This window comes from Saccopteryx bilineata, chromosome 5 (genome assembly GCF_036850765.1).
Source record: "Saccopteryx bilineata isolate mSacBil1 chromosome 5, mSacBil1_pri_phased_curated, whole genome shotgun sequence".
Taxonomy (NCBI): domain Eukaryota; kingdom Metazoa; phylum Chordata; class Mammalia; order Chiroptera; family Emballonuridae; genus Saccopteryx; species Saccopteryx bilineata.
The window spans coordinates 225775733-225794332 of record NC_089494.1 but is presented as its reverse complement, the minus strand read 5'-3'; the positions used below and the strand labels follow the sequence as shown (position 1 = coordinate 225794332).

The 18600-nt window shown below is 37.7% G+C and overlaps 1 protein-coding gene across 1 annotated transcript in view; it reads left to right on the top strand.

Annotated features, from left to right (window-relative positions):
• The window catches only part of SRP72 (signal recognition particle 72), a 32392-nt gene extending 14142 nt beyond the window's left edge, over positions 1-18250 (top strand). Inside the window, exons 9-19 of the mRNA XM_066279185.1 lie at positions 517-648; positions 1446-1574; positions 2364-2436; positions 4142-4206; positions 6114-6209; positions 7343-7446; positions 7543-7620; positions 8357-8494; positions 12225-12262; positions 15324-15483; positions 16854-18250. Coding sequence (XP_066135282.1) covers positions 517-648; positions 1446-1574; positions 2364-2436; positions 4142-4206; positions 6114-6209; positions 7343-7446; positions 7543-7620; positions 8357-8494; positions 12225-12262; positions 15324-15483; positions 16854-17031 — 1191 coding nt within the window. The 3' untranslated portion in view covers positions 17032-18250. The remainder of the gene's footprint in view (positions 1-516; positions 649-1445; positions 1575-2363; positions 2437-4141; positions 4207-6113; positions 6210-7342; positions 7447-7542; positions 7621-8356; positions 8495-12224; positions 12263-15323; positions 15484-16853) is intronic.
• Positions 18251-18600: the final 350 nt, after the last annotated feature.

Here is an 18600-nt window from a genome sequence, read left to right as displayed (position 1 = left end):
CTGTGTTTGCCCCACGTAGAAATTTTAGACATTGAGCTTCTTTGTACCTCTGCCTAGGTGAGAAGGGTCTCAAGAAAAGGAAAAACAGCTATGCTATGTTACATTAGTATTTTTTGCTAAAAATGGATTCAACAGAGGTGTGTGAATATTTCTGAATTTTAATGATTTATTTATGTTAATGACAGTATTTCAAAGAGGAATGAATTACTTTTCCTCATTTGTCTTCTGAAGGACATAATTTGTAGAAACTTTGCAAATTTAGATATCTTTGTAATCCTAATTTTCGTTTGATGAGTTATGTGTGCTTCAAAAGATAAAAGAAAACCAAGAACCCAAGACAAACTTGTATGCATCTTAGGAGCATGGGCAGGCACCCCAACCAGGCAGATGTATTATCTTCCAAGCTCTCTTGTTTTTATATAAAATAATTAAATGGAAAAGGAATAAGGCCTTGGAGCATTAAAAGAGTTGAAGTTTGAGATTGCTATTCATGATGGATGAACTTTTCTTTGTCAGGACCAAAATGTGTTTGACTCCAAGAAGAAGGTGAAATTAACCAATGCAGAAGGAGTGGAGTTTAAGCTTTCCAAAAAACAGCTGCAAGCTATAGAATTTAACAAAGCTTTACTTGCTATGTACACAAACCAGGTAGGTAACAGCTCTCTGGTTTCCCTGGCTAACCCTTTTAGAATATGGCACTGAGGCATAATGGATGTATCAGTGCAAACTACTTATATTTTGTCTTAAACCCACGTGTTCTTCAGAATGTCATATATAATAGATTTTATTGTTTAAGCAGTAAGTTGTATTTCTTTTTAGAGAGTGCTTTTGGTGGCTTTTAAGAGGAGGACAACACAGTTCATACCTGTAAATGATATTATTTTCTCATTGCCTTATTTCTTATTCTGAATTAAAATAAAATAATTATACATCAAGTTATAAATGAGGAGGTCAGCAAGTGAGTAACCCTAACTTGCATTAATTCTAATTGAAGTTTGATTTCATACTCTTCTAGAGCAAAGGTTTTCAGTGGAAGAGTGAGAGGCAGTAATATTTTTATTACTGCTTAGAACCAAGTTGTTCTAAACTACTTTAGTCAGAAATACCTAAACATTTTGTAGTTTCAAAGCAAAAGCTGCTACTTGATATATTATTTTTAAGCAAAATTCTAGAATTTAAGCATCCAAATGAATACTTGTAACTCATCCTTTCCTAATTTCCTGAATTAGAACTTAGTATAAATTCAGGAAGTAGAAATCTTTTTCTTATAGGAAAAAATTGAGAATAGATGCTATAAACCACCTCTCTTACCCCAGGCAGTTTTTTACTTAGTATTTTATTTCAGCTGGTTTCTTTCTCCCCCCTTTTTTTTTCTTTTTGGTCACTCAATGCTTAATTTAATTAACCAGCTTATTATTGTGCGGGGGGAAATACTGTCATTTTAGGCAGATCAATGCCGAAAAATATCTACCAGTTTACAATCCCAAAGTCCTGAGCGTCTCCTGCCTGTGTTAATCCAAGCTGCCCAGCTCTGCCGAGAAAAGCAGCACACAAAAGCGATAGAATTGCTTCAGGTAAAGGAATTACTTGAATTTTTAATGAGGTGTCAGATAGTTGCAGCCTTGTTTTATTTTCATTATGTATAAAAAGCTCATGAAGTTGATGGGAAGACTAAATAGGTAATAACCACTAGACAAATTCTTGTGTCACTTTAGTTAATTCCTGGGCTATAGCTTTGTTTTATATTAATTTGCATTAGTATCTTTTAGCCATAAACCCTAAAGAATGCTTTTCATTTTGAGAGTTATTTAACTAGTTAGGTTTGTTTTAGACTTGTAATACAAGAACATTCTTAGCCCCCTTTCAATAATGTATTCTCCAGTAAGTCCCAGTCCAACCTCAAATATATTATATAATTACAGAGATGCTGACTTGGTTTTTATCAGCCTTGAGAACTGTTAGATTTTTTTTTAATTTCCTGAGGGTAATTACATTGGAAAGTTGGGCAGGGTAAAATTAGGACCAACCTGAGGGGCAGTTACCTGGCAGGGACCCTCAGTAGGGAGGTATCATTTATTTGAGTATTTTTTAAAAAAGAATAATATAGTAATCTTAATTATTGTTTCTCCGTCAGTGACTTTCTGGAAACTTGACATTGTTGCACTTACTTGAGAGCGTAATTTGAAAGCACAGTGGGTGTCAGATAAAATTTTTCTGAAGTAAAACTTTGACCTAAAACCAGAAGTGTAGTATTTTAAAACAGGATTTAAATTTCTGTGTAGCTAACATAATAATTGGAATGTGTGCAATTAGCTGTGTAAATAAATTGTGATTATTTTTTCCCCAATTAAAAAAAAATTTAGGAGTTTTCAGATCAGCATCCAGAAAATGCAGCTGAAATTAAACTGACCATGGCCCAGCTGAAAATTTCCCAAGGTAAATGAAGTATTTTAACTTCCTGATTAAAATACCATTTTAATGGAAACATGGTTGGAGTGATTCTGAAGTAGTTGACTATGTGAGTTTTAAATTTTTGCACAGTGGTGAAGCATAATTATTGTTGTTTCAAACCTGAAGTTAGATGGTGTGAGTTTTTCTTTAGTTATTCCTAAATTGTTAGAATGATTCTCAGTCTGTGCCTTGAAAGTCTGCAGAAACAAAGGACTTCTGTGTTCCAAAAGACCATACTTAACTCCCATTTCCTGGGTGTGTCATTTGTTGGAATGCTTATCACTGTCACTTGGTAGTATTTGCATGAAATAGGGGTTACTTTGCATCCTACATTTCAGAATTTCTTAGCTTAGTCCTTTATCCTTTATTTATGCTTTACTGCTTATATATGTGTTTGGGGAAAAGAGGCAAGGAGACTTAATGAGAACTAATGTTTTTGGATCTTACAGAAAACTGCTAGTGTTTTTGTCCATGATTTTGAACCAACCTTGAATGATTATCTAGAACTGTGTTGACCCTATTTGGTAGCCACTATCAGCATGAAGATACTTTCGTTTTTTCTTTTAAATGTTTATTTTATTTATTTTAGAGCGAGGTAGGGAGAAGGAGGGAGAAACAGGAACATCAATCTGTTCCTGTAAGTGCCCTTGACTGGGGATAGAACCAGCAACCTCTGCGCTTTGGGATGATGCTAACCAACCGAGCTATCTAGCCAGGGCTCGTGTAGCTATTTTATGTTAAATGAAATTTAAAATTCAGTTTCTCCATTGTGCTGCCATATTTCAGAAGCTTCGTAGCCCCATGTGGCTGGTTGGACAGAATAAGATACTGAATGTGTCCATCATCACAGGAAGTTCTGCCCAACAGCTCTGGTGTAACGTTGCGTTCTCAGTGGGGATGATAATTGGCTAGGGGGGATTCGGAGACAGTATTGGATATTATGATGGCTACAGTGAGGGGGAGGAGGGAAGGGTGGGATGGCTGGCAATTAGGGGGAAAAGACAGGGCTCCTTAATGGGGTAGTAATGAAAAAAAACCAAGGTTGAGAAACAGTACTGGTCACCCTGATCTCTGTTCTCAGATTTGTTTACTTTTTTGTTTCTTTTTCCTTTTCCCACCTCTCTTTCTTTTTCTTGCTCTGTCTTCTTTCCTCATTAAGTTCTCAGGATTTTTTTTCCCCAAGGATTCTTTATAATACTAAAATTACTGAGAGAGAATCTGTCATGGTTTTTGTTTGTTTTGTTCTTAAAGACTTTGAAAGGTTTAGTTATTTAGGTTTGCAGCGAATAGAATTTCAGAACTTAAATATCTTAGGAAAGTTTCCATTGCATTCATATCTTCAGTAACATATTTCTTTTTTTTTTTTTTTAGTAACATTTCAAGGCCTGTAGGTCAGGACTCCTACCTTTAAGTTACAAAGGAAAAATAGAATCAGCAGAGGGGGAGTTGGGAGATGCCTTTTCTGTTATCTCACAGTATCTTTCTTTGTGGGTATAATCAAGATACATTGTCTCTTTAAGACTCAGTTTTCTTATCTGTAAAATGAATAAATAGAATATATTCTTCTCAAGATTCCAAAGCCTGAGCATTCAGAGATATTCCCAAATATGACTCTTAAATTTCTTGTCTTTTTTTCTTTTATAATATGCTTTCTTTATATGATGCTAATTTTGTCTTTTAATTTCTTAAGGTAATATTTCCAAAGCATGTCTAATATTGAGAAGCATAGAGGAGTTAAAGCATAAACCAGGCATGGTGAGTTTATAACTAAAATCTTATAAGACTGAAAAGGTAATGTAATTAATAATCATTGGTATGTTTGATTTCTTTTTGTATTTTAATTTCTACTTATTTCTTTCTTTATTCATAATAGTTAAAATATAGTGACAGTTACTTTCTGGTATAAATTCCATTTCATTTTATGCTCTGTTTGCACTAGTCTATTATTTAGTCAGATGTACCAGTCACTGTTTAGGTCTTGCATTAATTACCGCTGAGAGCCAGTCTTTTTTTAAAATTTTTTTTAATTTTTCCTTTTACAGAGACAGAGAGAGAGAGTCAGAGAGAGGAATAGACAGGGACAGACAGACAGGAACAGAGAGAGATGAGAAGCATCAATCATTAGTTTTTTGTTGCGCGTTGCAACACCTTTGTTCATTGATTGCTTTCTCATATGTGCCTTGACCGTGGGCCTTCAGCAGACCGAGTAACCCCTTGCTTGAGCCAGCGACCTTGGGCTCAAGCTGGTGAGCTTTTTGCTCAAACCAGATGAGCCTGTGCTCAAGCTGGCGACCTCGGGGGTCTCGAACCTGGGTCTTCCGCATCCCAGTCTGACGCTTTACCCACTGCGCCACCGCCTGGTCAGGCGAGAGCCAGTCTTAAGTACCTGAAGGTCCTTACGGAATTCCTTAGCCTCAATTATTTTATGACCTCAGTGTGATTTCTTTACGGTAAAATAATTTAGTAACAGTGGCCAGTAAATTTAGTGTATAGTTCTCTGATTATTCTAGCATTACAAGTTTAGATCACTAATATAGCAATGAAAGCATCTATTTTGAAATAAAGACTAATTTTATAGTGGTGGTCTGTGCACTCATTAAACAAGGACTGTGTTATTCATGCCTGTATTTTCTAACGGAGCTGATTTACAATCAAATTTAGGATATAGCTAAAAAGAAAATGTTTCTAATATTTAATATCTAGCTTTCTGCTATCTTTCCAGAAATTTATTCATTTCATTTAGGTTGTTGTATTTATTGGCATAGAAGTTGTTCAGATGCCTGACCAGGAGGTGGCGTAGTGGATAGAGCATCGGACTGGGATGCGGAGGACCCAGGCTTGAGACCCTGAGGTCGCCAGCTTGAGCGGGCTCCTCTGGTTTGAGCAAAAAGCTCACCAGCTTGGACCTAAGGTCGCTGACTTGAGCAAGGGGTCACTTGGTCTGCTGTAGCCCCTCGGTCAAGGCACATATGAGAAAGCAATCAATGAACAACTAAGGTGTCGCATCATAAAATTAATGGTTGATGCTTCTCATCTCTCTCTGTTCCTGTCTGTCTGTCCCTATCTATCCCTCTCTCTGACTCTCTTTCTGTCCCTATAAAAAAAAAAAAAAAAAAAGTTCAGCTATTTCCAGTTTGTCTTGTATCCGTAGAACCTTTTGTTTCTGATGCTGGTTTTTTCATGTCTTCTCTTTTTTTCTGATCAGTCTCACCAGAAGTTTATCAGTTTTATTGATATTTCTCAAAATTCTAGCTTTTTCTTTCTGTCCTTTCTGTCCTCATTGTGGAAGTTGAGCCACGCTAGTGTGTGTACCTCACTGGTCATTGGATCCCAGCAATGTCTTATTATATAAACTAATTTTCTAAGTGCTTGTCCTCAACCTCTGTACTTACCTTGTGGACTGGTGGCTGTCTCTGAATTGACACTGCATTAGAGGAAAGATGTATTTTATAGATGATTTTATATCTGGAAAACACTGGTATTGTTTGTGGTATTTCCAATTATTCTCCATAATGCAGTAATTTTTATGATAGACTAGGTGCTGATGGAGAGAGCCTAGCACCACACCTTTGCTATTTCTTCAGTGTTTTTCATTTTCAAAGAGCTTATTCTGGGAGAGAAGGAGGAATTTTAATCACTAATTTATTCCTTTGACTGGGTAGGTATCTGCGTTAGTGACCATGTACAGTAACGAGGAAGATATTGACAGTGCCATTGAGGTCTTCACTCAAGCTATCCAGTGGTATCAAAACCATCAGGTAAATAAATAGAGTAAAAGGTTGTAAGGACATGTTTTTACATAAAAATAAAAAGCTGCACTGCTAAACTCAAAATTTAGGAGAATTGAAACATTCCAACTCACTTTTTAAAAGGTGGAATGCTATTACTACCATTTTCTATTTTTTAAGTACACCAAATAAATTATCAAAAGTAAGAAACGGCAGCTGCAAAATGGAAAAAGAAAAAGCTCAGTTGTTTTCTGAGCCTCTTCTCTTTGTGTGTGTATGTTTGGGTGTGTGATTTCAAGGAATATGAATAATAGTATATGATTGCATATAAGAGAACTCATCTTTAGTGGCTAGAGAGCCTAGGGATGGTAGTGATTGGTAGAACAGTAAAAGAGTTGACCCTTGAATCACATGGGTTTGATCTCACAAGTCCTTTTATATGCAGATTTTTCCCCCAGTAGGTACTATAAATGTATTTTCTCTTCCTGATGATTGTCTATAACATTTTCTTTTCTCTAGCTAGCTTTATTGTAAGAATATAGTATATAATGCCTATAACATACAAATCTGTGTTGATAGACTGTTTAGGTTATTAGTAAGGCTTCATGAAGGTCAGCAGTAAGCTATCAGTAGTTTAGTTTTTAGGAAGTTGAAGTTTATACTCAGATTTTCAACTGTGCTGGGAGTTGGTACTTCTAGCTCCCCTGTTGTTCAAGGGTTATCTATACATAGAATAATTTTATATCATGTTTCCCTCTAATAGGAACATCTCTAATTTTTCCAGTATTGGTCTATGCATAGGCAATACCCAACCTAGGTGGCATTTAAACCATTAGCACTATTAGCAAGGGAGATTGCTAATTCTGGAAACTATTAAGTTAATGTTTGAGAACGGCAGTGACATATATTTGATTATGGAATTATATCTAGTAGCTGATCTAAATGGAGGTGGGTTGTGTTCTACAGTCACAAATTAGTCATCACGTGTACTAATTTGTCTACCCCTCTCCCTTTTGGTATGTGCAAATTTGTTAACGATTTTTCATGCATTCTGTAAAATTGAAGTTGAGGAATTTCATCGATAGGTCCCTTTTGAATATAATTTCATTGACTTGCTGATATTTAGCTTAAAACTTTTTTTTCTCTGTTTATTCAAACTGTAGCCCAAATCTCCTGCTCATTTGTCCTTGATCAGAGAAGCTGCAAACTTCAAACTAAAATATGGGCGGAAGAAGGAGGCAATTAGTGACCTAGAGCAGCTGTGGAAGTAAGCTGTTTCCTGATATGAGGGAATTATTATGCTTGTCAGTGCTATTTTCTTCAGTTTTATATTGTCGAGTAACTTTGTTATTTCTTCTTTTAGACAAAATCCAAAAGATATTCACACGCTGGCGCAGCTTATTTCTGCTTACTCACTTGTAGATCCTGAGAAGGCGAAAGCGTATCCTTGTGATTGTCCCAAGCAGCTCCAAAGTAGCATACTAGATCTTCAGTACCTGTGTGACCAGGACTTTTGTTGTAAATTTTAACAAATAAAACCCCTTTCTAACTGTTAAAAGCAAAAATTAGAATTTATTGATCAATGTGACTACAAAATGCACTGATAGATCCAACTTGGGATACAGGTTGATCCACAAGCAAAAATGAAGTCCATACGTGTAGCTTAATACCTCTCCAGGTTTGAATACAACAGCAGAAAAGAAAAAAAAAAAAAAAAGTCATAGTAGTACATGATTCTGAAATGTTCTGATCGAACTGTCTTAGGTCCTGCCCGTCACAAACAATAAATAAGAGGAACCGGTGCTTGGATTGGCTGAGTTCCGTCACGTGTACTAGTCTAGTGTGGGTGTGTTCCCTGAACCGAGGTGGGGGGTGGGCGCAAAGCAGCTGCAACTGAAAACCTTTGCAGCTTTTGTTAAGCCACCACCTGGGAGTATGTCACTGGGTTAAGGACTAGATGGTTAGATTATGACTCAAGTATTCCTTTCACAGTATATGATAAATAATTGACCTTATAACTGACTGATTTGCTGTTCTATTGAAGATTTAAGATTTATTCTTTTTTTGCTTTTGGTGAAGGGCATCACAGCAAGACAGTGTTTCTCTATTGGCATAGATATATTGCTAGACATATATATGTGTATATACTGTGTTCCTGAACTTCTGTTCTATCCCAGTCTTAGTAAACACTTGCCCTCGTCAGATAGTATGTCTCTAAAAGTAGATGTTGAAGCTCTTGAAAATTCTCCTGGTGCTACGTACGTTCGGAAGAAGGGCGGAAAAGCAACTGGAGATAGTCAACCAAAGGAGCAAGGGTAATGCTTTTCATTGTAACGTTCACTGATGCTGATTTTAAATTATGTAAAGAATAAACATATATTCTTATAAAAATTCCACATAAATAAGGTTTAAAAGTCCCCTTTCTCCTTTTTCTGTTCTTTTTTTCTGTGTCTTAACTCCTCTTTCCTCCTCCCTCCCTGGCCCAGAATTACCTTCTGGCATTTAGTTTGTATCCTTCCAGATCTTTTTCTTTGTATATTGCTCACAAAAATTAAGGGATATTTCAAAATAAATATGAAGCGATAAGAAAAAGAAGCATTTGATTTTTTTTTTATTAAACAAGAACATCAGAAAAGCAAATAAGTCAAAGAAAGTTGCTTGATTATGCAAATGAGATGCAAAACCTCTTATTTCATTGGTGAAAATGCACTATACAAAAGGCTGAAAGTACTGGAGTATCTGCACATTCCCTAATTTTTGTGACTTAGAAATATTTTCTTAGATTGGATTACTTTTGTTTTATACAGAAATGGGATTCTTTTGTACTTGCTGTTTTTAAACTTGCTTTCTGTCATTTAGTAAGTCTTGGAGATTTTTCATGTTCTAAAGGGAGACATATGCTATTTATGCATAGGCTTCACGTGCCATACTCTAACCTGGAAATTATTGATACACATTGAGTATATAATTATGTAACTATAAACCAAAGTTTTGATAAGCTTTATTTTGCTGATTTGGCAAAAAGGTTAGCCAGCTTCATTACCTTACATGAAGTCAAATTTCAATTTGTTTCTTATTCTTCTACATTGCCATCAGAAACAGCAAAGGCCTATCGTAAATGTGTATGATTCAGTTTTTGACTCAGGATGAATAGAGAATGGAAGAGATATAACACTTCTTAAGATTTTATTTATTGATTTTAGAGAGAGGAGGAGGTGGGGTGGGAAGCATCAACTTGTAGTAATTGTTTCTCTTTTGTGCCTTGACCTGGCAAGCCCAGGGATTCGAACTGGTGACCTCAGCATTCCAGGTTGACTCTTTACCTACTGCAGCACCGCAGGTCCAGTAGAGATATAACACTTCATTTTGTGGCTTTCTTAGTTTTTCACTATTTTCTCTTTTTCCGAATACCTTTTGAAATCTAAATATTTTTCCAATTTTAAAACAGTATCAGCACCAAGTATATGACTAACTTCATTATGAACTCTGTTTGTTATAAAAGTATTATCATTCTCATAATAGAATTTAAAAACTTAAATAAGAAATTGGAATCTCAGACCCTGGCCTGTGGCTTAGTGGATAGAGCATTGGGCTGGCATATGGACCTCCCAGGTTTGATTCTCAGTCAGGGCACACAGGAGTGACCACCTGCTTCTCTTCCCCCTCCCTCTCTCCGTCTTTCCCTCCTGCAGCCAGCAGCTTGATTGGTTCAAGCATTGCCCCAGACACTAAAGATAGCTTGGTACTCCAGCATCAGCCACAGATTGGGTTGCCAGGTGGATCCTAGTTGGGGCACATGCGGAAGTCTGCCTCACTATCTTCCCTCCTCTCACCTAAAAAAGACAGAAATAAAGAAATTGGAGTCTCAGAGATATGGCATTGTTCTATTCGATCATATTCTGATTTTAAGCCTTATAGAAAGCCCCAGAATGAAAGAAATCGAAGCCAGATTTTAAAGGGCTTTTCAAATAATGCCTATTTACATGTTTTCAATATTTTTAGCCCTCTTCCAAAACAGGTTTGGCTAATGAGTAAGAACATACAGTTCAGGCCCTGGCCGGTTGGCTCAGTGGTAGAGCGTCGGCCTGGCGTGCAGAAGTCCCGGGTTCGATTCCCGGCCAGGGCACACAGGAGAGGCGCCCATCTGCTTCTCCACCCCTCCCCCTCTCCTTCCTCTCTGTGTCTCTCTTCCCCTCCTGCAGCGAGGCTCCATTGGAGCAAAGATGGCCTGGGCGCTGGGGATGGCTCCTTGGCCTCTGCCCGGGGCGCTAGAGTGGCTCTGGTCGGGACAGAGCGACGCCCCCTGGTGGGCGTGCTGGGTGGATCCCGGTCGGGCGCATGCAGGAGTCTGTCTGACTGTCTCTCCCCATTTCCAGCTTCAGAAAAATACAAAAAAAAAAAAAAAAGTACAGTTCATTTGTAATACTGTACAATAACTGAGATGTACATTGAGTTTTAAGCTTTTAAATTTCAGCACAATATTTTTATTATACATTTTGTGTGTGTGTGTGAGAGAGAGAGAGGGACAGATAGGGACAGACAGACAGGAAGGGAGAGAGATGAGAAGCATCAGTTCTTCGTTGGGGCACCTTAATTGTTCATTGATTGCTTTTTCATATGTGCCTTGACCAGGGGGTTACAGCAGACCAAGTGACCCCTTGCTCAAGCCAGTGACCTTGCGCTCAAGCTGGCAACCTCAGGGATTCAAACCTGGGTCCTCCATGTCCCAGTTTGACGCTCTATCCACTGTGCCACCGCCTCGGCAGGCTCATTATACATTATTAATGTCTTTTATTTATGCTAACTTTTAGATGCAAAGGTTTAGTTTCTTTCCAAGATGTACTATGTTGACAAAATATAGATAATGATTTGCTCTCAAAAAAACTTGAGTCCAGCAGAAGGAAATGTATGTAAACAGTAATTGTAATAAAGATTGTGTGTGCTCTGATTGTACAGCGCACTCGACGGTATACTAGAGGGAATAGTTCTTCCTGGGGACACTGGGCGGTTAGGAAGCACTTCATGTAGGAGGTTACTGACTCTTAAAGAAGATGAAGAAGATGAGGTAGGCAAAGTGTGAGCAAAGGCAAAAACTATAAGAAATGGCAGAGACTGGGAAATGGCAGGTACAGCTGTGGAGTAGGATTTGTCAGAAGACAATGCAGTCTGGGAGTGAGACACTGTGTTGCATTTCTTATTCTTCAGGGTTCCCTGAAAGAACTTTCACAATTGAATGACTTGATAGAATGAATTTTTGGCAGAAATTCTTGCTGTCTCATCTTTTTAGTTCACTGTTTCATGGTTCGAATATTCATTCTTTTAGTTCACATATTCATACATGATATACATGGCATATCATGTATGAATATGTACAGATTTTTTATGTCTTTATATGCTGTAGCTGTCAGAGTACTTAGCAATTATTTTGAAATGTTGTATTGATTTCTCATGCTCTTTTTAGTGCCCTTTGGAGGGGGGGTTCGGTGTATTTAATAAAGATTTTATTACTTAAAAAATTCAATAAACTCACAAGGTTCAAAACTGAAAAATAAAAATGGCAGAACAAAGTCTGACTCCCATCACTCTCTGCCTTCTGCCCTCTCAGGGCCAGAACCAGTGCTTTCTGTCTTGTATATCCTCCCAGAGATGGTCTTTGCATGTACTGTACCTATACATGTTCTTCTGGCAAAGAGTTTAATTTTCTACTCTTGAGTTTTGCCAAACGTGAGGTATCTTATTGTAGATTTTCATGCTTGTGCAAAGTTTTTATCTTTTTACAGAAAGTTTAAAATGCATGTGCTATAGTAAATGGTATGTTTTCTGAAACAACTGTTTCTCTTTTCTAAGTCCCCTCCATAAACTACAGTGTATGAAGCTTGATTAAGTTTAACCTAAATAAATGTGCCAAGTAGTCTGTGAGCTTTGGTGAGGGCGCACTCAGCCAATCCTGAACACCCTTATGATGAAGTGCTCGGCTTGCTCCTTTGCACATGCTTCTTGCTTTATATTTTATCATGCTGATGGTAATGACTCTTCTCTTTGTAGGCAAGGGGATTTGAAAAAGAAGAAGAAGAAAAAGAAGGGTAAGGTTTTTTTAAAAATATATATATTTAGATTTCTGTAAGATAAAAGCTTGAGTTTAGCCCTAGATAAAAATCTTTACACAAATATACTGTTCTCTCCTGGTATGAACATTTGAGTTTTGTCTTGATTATAGCTAACATTTAATTTTATTACATTAAATTCAGATTGTTGCTCTAGTAACATTGCTTTCACTGTGACTGGGAACAGGTTACGTAACATACCTGCCTGAGCTTTTTATCTGGAAAGTAGAATTTGATGGCATGTACCTCATAGGATTAAATAAGAAACTGCATGTCTTAGAACAATTACTTAGAAAATACTACATTTGATCTCTTACAACAATGCCTGGCTCACAGTAAGCCCTGATACATTAGGGTGCTTTTGACCATAGAACTCCATCAAACTTGCTTAAAAAAGTTTACTGTTTATGAAACTGGCAGTGAAGTTAGCATCGAAGTGGTTGATCTGTTAGTTGTATTGCTCTGCTATACAAAAACTGAATCCCATTAGAGTCTTAGGATGTTTGTTGGAAATAGGGCCACATACTTGTCATTTATATACAGTTGGACAAAGAGGGCCCCTTAATGGCAGACCTTTCCCATTATTCTGACTGGGCTAGCACAGTCAGTGTTCATCCTTGAATCATTAACCAGGGTAATGCCTGCATTGGCTGTCTTAGGCTGTCTTCATCTGTGGCAGGAGTGGGTTTAATTACCATGTTTGGCTTCACCTAATCAGAGGTGGGATTTTGTTTTTTTTATTAAATGACAGATTTTGAGAATCTAGAAGGCCTAGGCTTTTTATTTTATTTTATTTTGTGACAGAGAGAGGAACAGGCAGACTGGAAGGGAGATGAAAAGCATCAATTCTTTGTTGCGGCACCTTCGTTTCTCAGTGATTGCTCTCTCACATGTGCCTTGACCGGGGGCCTCCAGCGACCTTGGGTTTAAGCTGGTAAGCCTCGCTCAAACCAGATGAGCCCATGCTCAAGCTGGCGACCCCGGGGTCTCGAACCCAGGTCCTCCACATCCCAGTCCGACGCTCTATCCAATGCGCCACTGCCTGGTCAGGCATCAGAGGTTCTTAAAGCCCGGGGTTGCTGACTTGAGCAAGAGGTCACTGGTTCAACTAGAGCCCCCTAGTCAAGGCACATATGAGAAGCAAACAATGAACAACTAAAGTGCTCATCTCTCTCCCTTCCTGTCTGTCTCTCTCTCTCTTTCTCGCTAAAATAATAAAAATAAAACCATACAAATTTACATGCTCAGTCAAAAGTTTTTACATAACTAATAGGAACATATCAGGATAATTTCTTTTGCTCTTCTGTTTTAGGTTGTGTTGTGCACACATTTTTCCAAGTTATTAAATATAAATGTACTTTAATTTTTTAACCTATTGTATAGCTTGCTATAGTAGAGGTATACTGTAATTTATTTAATCATTTTTTATTGATGGACATCTGAGTTAATTTGATATTATAAAGACTATCACAGAGAATATTCTTATGCATATAACTAAAGCATATGGATTTCTGCAGGATAAATTTCTAGAAGTATAAATTTTAACTGGGACTGCCAATTAAATTGCTTTCAACAAATGCTATACCAGTACACGTTTCTGCTAGTGGTTTTTGAGTTTCACATTAGTTCACCAACACTAGGAATTATTACTGCTTTTAATATTTATTAGTTGGATAGAATTGTTTTACTCTTTTCATTTTTATTTAGTGAGAATTAGCATCTTTTCATATGATTAATGACTTTTATTTCTCCTGGCCTAACCTAATTGCAGCTATATCCATTTTTATTTATGTGATTTATACTTCTTGATTATCAAGAGTTTGTTCTATATTGAGAATATTAATCCACTCTGTTATGTAATACACAATTTCTTCTGTTTTATTACTTCTCTTAAAAATGTATCTTTTACCAAATGAAATTTTAAGGTTTTTAAAAAAATTTTATTTAGAAAATTAAATTTAACAGGGTGACATTGGTCAATAAAAGCACATAGGTTTCAGGTAAACATTTCTATAGCATTTGAACTTTTGATTATATTGTATACCTATCACCCAAAGTCAGATCATTTTCCATCACCATTTATTTGTCCCTCTTTACTCCCTTCCCCAAACACCCTCTTCCAGATGCTCCTCCCCCTGGTAACCACTTCACTTTTATCTGTGTCCATGAGTCTCAGTTTTATATCCCACCTATGTGTGAAATCATACAGTTCTTAGTTTTCTCTGATTTATTTATTTCTCTGAGTATAATATTCTCAAGTCCATCCATGTTGTAAATGATCTGATGTCATCATTTCTTATGGCTGAGTAGTATTCCATAGTGTATATGTACCACATCTTCTTTATCCAATCCTCTATTGAAGGGCTTTTTGGTTGTTTCCATGTCTTGGCCACTGGAACAATGCTGCGATGAACATGGGGCTGCATGTGTCTTTACGTATCAATGATTTTGAGTTTTAGGGGTAGATACCCAGTAGAGGGATTGCTGGGTCATGTGGTAGTTATATTCTTAATTTTTTGAGGAACCACCATACTTTCTTCCACTATGGTTTTACCAGTTTGCATTCCCACAAACAGTGGATGAGGGTTCGTTTTTCTTCACAGCCTCTCCAGCATTTGTTATTTCCTGTCTTGATAATAGTAATCTAACAGGTGTGAGGTGGTATCTCACTGTAGTTTTGATTTACATTTCTCGAATAGCTAGTGCTGATGAGCATCTTTTCATATAGCTGTTGGCCATTTGTATTTCTTCCTGGGAGAAGTGTCTGTTTAGATCCTTTCCCCATTTTTTTAATTGGATTGTTTAAAGTTTTTTTACATAGATATATCTGTGAAATCTCTACCTTTATAGCTTCTGATTATTGTGTTATGCTTAGAAATAAGGTTTTTTTCTCCTGTTAGATTATGCAAATAAAACTTTCTCAGGTAAAACTTATTTTAGCATTAAGTCATTTATTCCCAGACTTTGAAATATTGTTTAAACAACTAACTTGGAAACATGGACAGATTTCTCATTTCTTTATCAATTCATTGTTGCACAGGAAAACTGCCTAAGAATTATGACCCAAAAGTGACCCCAGATCCAGAAAGATGGCTACCAATGCGTGAACGGTCCTACTACCGAGGAAGAAAGAAGGGTAAAAAGAAGGATCAGATCGGAAAGGCGACCCAGGGATCAACTGTAGGAGCTTCATCTGAACTGTAAGTCATTGCTTCCTAATCAAGGTCACTCAGATTATAGGTTTGGTCTTTCTGAGATTGGTTTATTGTCATCAATGAGATTTTTTTTTTTTTTTTTTTTTTTCTGAAGCTGGAAACAGGGAGAGACAGTCAGACAGACTCCCGCATGCGCCCGACCGGGATCCACCCGGCACACCCACCAGGGGCGATGCTCTGCCCACCAGGGGGCGATGCTCTGCCCATCCTGGGTGTCGCCATGTTGCGACCAGAGCCACTCTAGCGCCTGAGGCAGAGGCCACAGAGCCATCCCCAGCGCCCGGGCCATCTTAGCTCCAATGGAGCCTTGGCTGAGGGAGGGAAAGAGAGAGACAGAGAGGAAGGCGTGGCGGAGGGGTGGAGAAGCAAATGGGCGCTTCTCCTGTGTGCCCTGGCCGGGAATCGAACCCAGGTCCTCCGCACGCTAGGCCGACGCTCTACCGCTGAGCCAACCGGCCAGGGCCATTAATGAGAATTTTTTAAATGTATTTTAAGTATGATATGTACAGCCAAATATCTTTGATGTTTTACAATATGCTATTGTAAAGGAAAGAAAATGTGGTCTTCTGGTTTGATTGTACTGTAAGTATTTGTTTTGGATTGTGTCATTGTAGCATAAATAATAGGATTTTCGTACCTTCAGAAGGAAACTAAATACACTGAGTCATTCGACAAACTAAATGTCTAGATAAAGATATAAATAAATAATGTGACTAGAAAGAACTATTAACTAAGGCCTGACCAGGCAATGGCACAGTAGTAGATAGAGTGTCGGACTGGGACATGGAGAACCCAGATTTGAACCCCAAGGTTGCTGGCTTGAATGTGACTCATACGGCTTGAGCGTGGGGTTGCTGGCCTGAGCATGGGATCATGGACATGACCCCATGGTCGCTGGCTTGAGCCCAAAGGTTGCTGGCTTTTACTTGCTCTGGTGTAGTCCCCTAGTCAAGGCACATACGAGAAAGCAATCAATGAAAACTAAGTTGCCACAACGAAGAATGGATGCTTCTCATTTCTCTCCCTTCCTGTCTGTCTGTCCATCCGTCCCTATCTGTCCCTCCCTCTCTGTCACAAAAAGAAAAAAAAATGTTATTAAGTCATTTCAATTTTTTTTATTTTCTAAGCTTTCTAAGAGTTGGCATATACCATATATTACTTAATCGTTAATGTAAAGCAGAAACAAATTTTATTAAAAAAGGAAAATGGATAGAGTTGGGGAACCCATCTTAAAATAAATAGAATGTGTGTGGGAATTGTTAGGGATGGAAAGTGAAATCCATGTATGTATGTTTTTATAGCCTTTTTCTTTGTTGAATATATGAATGACCAACACTTCTCTGATCTGATTTCAGGGATGCCAGTAAAACTGTGAGCAGCCCACCCACCTCCCCAAGACCCGGCAGTGCTGCGACGACATCTGCATCAACAAGTAATATCATACCCCCCAGGCACCAGAAGCCTGCCGGGGCCCCAGCAACAAAAAAGAAACAGCAACAGAAAAAGAAGAAAGGTGGAAAAGGTGGCTGGTGATAGAACATTCTTGTTGCAGGCTATTTTTAAAGTAGTCTAGTGACACTAGGAACATAATAAAGGTAACAGCGAGAAACACAGAGCTGCTCCCTCTCTCATCCCCACATTTTCATAAAATTGTTTTCTTGTGCATCGAAAGGGAAAAAAACAGCTTCCTCCAATTCTGCCTAGTCAACCTTGGCCTACTTGTTCCACCTAGCTTTGCACAGACGATGAGGACTCAGAATAATTGGGCATTTACCCACCTAGATATCTGTTTCTTTGTGTGCTGATCTGGTGGTGGTTTGTATTACAGTTTCATGTTAAACAAGGCATGTTATCCGAAGTTTCCTGGGATATAAACACAAATTACTTCTGCTGTTTTAACTAGAGTCCAAAGATACTTGTTCCTGTCAAGTCCCACTTTAATTATGTCTCAGGAGGTCTTAGAAACTGAAAGTGGAATCTTCTGAGCATTCCAAATACCTGCTTAGAAATATCATGTGATAAAAAGGGACCTTAATGATACACTTGTGTTCTTCATTACATGAGTGGCCACAGGAAAACTAAATGTCTTGATTAATTTTTACCATAGATTCTCTGTCATGTGATACTGGAATATGGGATACTATATAGTAATGAAAAGTATGTTTGTATATGTATATATATACATATATATAAACTAGGACTCCTTTGTACCCTCATACCATTTTCAGATTATGGTAGCATTGTGCTGATTTAGCACTATAAATCACTCAAGGAAAACATCAATGTTATAAGAAGTTGGCTCTTAGACCCACTCTTCTGAGGTCATATGGGTTTGGACTGTCTCAGTGCGATTTAATGGCTGACAAGAACATGAACATTGACGTCCTATGTAGAGAGGAAATCAATACCATAGTTCAGTAGCAGGCAGTATTAAAACTTAACAGTACTGTTTGGCCCAATTAGTAAATACTCAGATGACTCCTCTTTCTAGTTAGGTGTATGACTATTCATTGCCCTCCCCAAAATAATGGAGTATTATACGGTCAGTCTGTGGGTCAGTGTTGCTCTGGTCTTTCTTTATAAGCAACTTTCCCATTGAACAGCTGCAAGACAGACACACTGGGATGCTCACCCTGGTTAGTATTCATTTTATGCTGCCCAAGCTAGCACTGAATTTAGACTTAAGAGTTATTTCCTTGTGATCATATTACTCCATCCTTGTTAATAAAGTGCTGCTGTGTTTGACTTTGAACATACCTACTGAAACTTCTTCAAAGTTATTTTTAAAGGATTGATTTCCTCCTTTACAAAAGTAAGAAATAATGGTGCTGCCTTTGTGTTTAACAATCAGAATCTGTAGTGGCATCTCAACAAGAGAACCTCTTATATATGAATGCTATATTATGGTATAGTACTTTTTGAGCTCTCAGAATAGTCTTGGTGAGAGTGACAGATTCATTTCTTCTAAATATGTAGCTCATTACAAGAATAATTGTTAGCAACTTTGTTATTTAGGATTCCACTAAATTTCTTTGGTAAGGATAATCATTTTTTAGGTTTAACTAAGGTACAGAATTTTGGTGAATATTATCTGCCATTAAA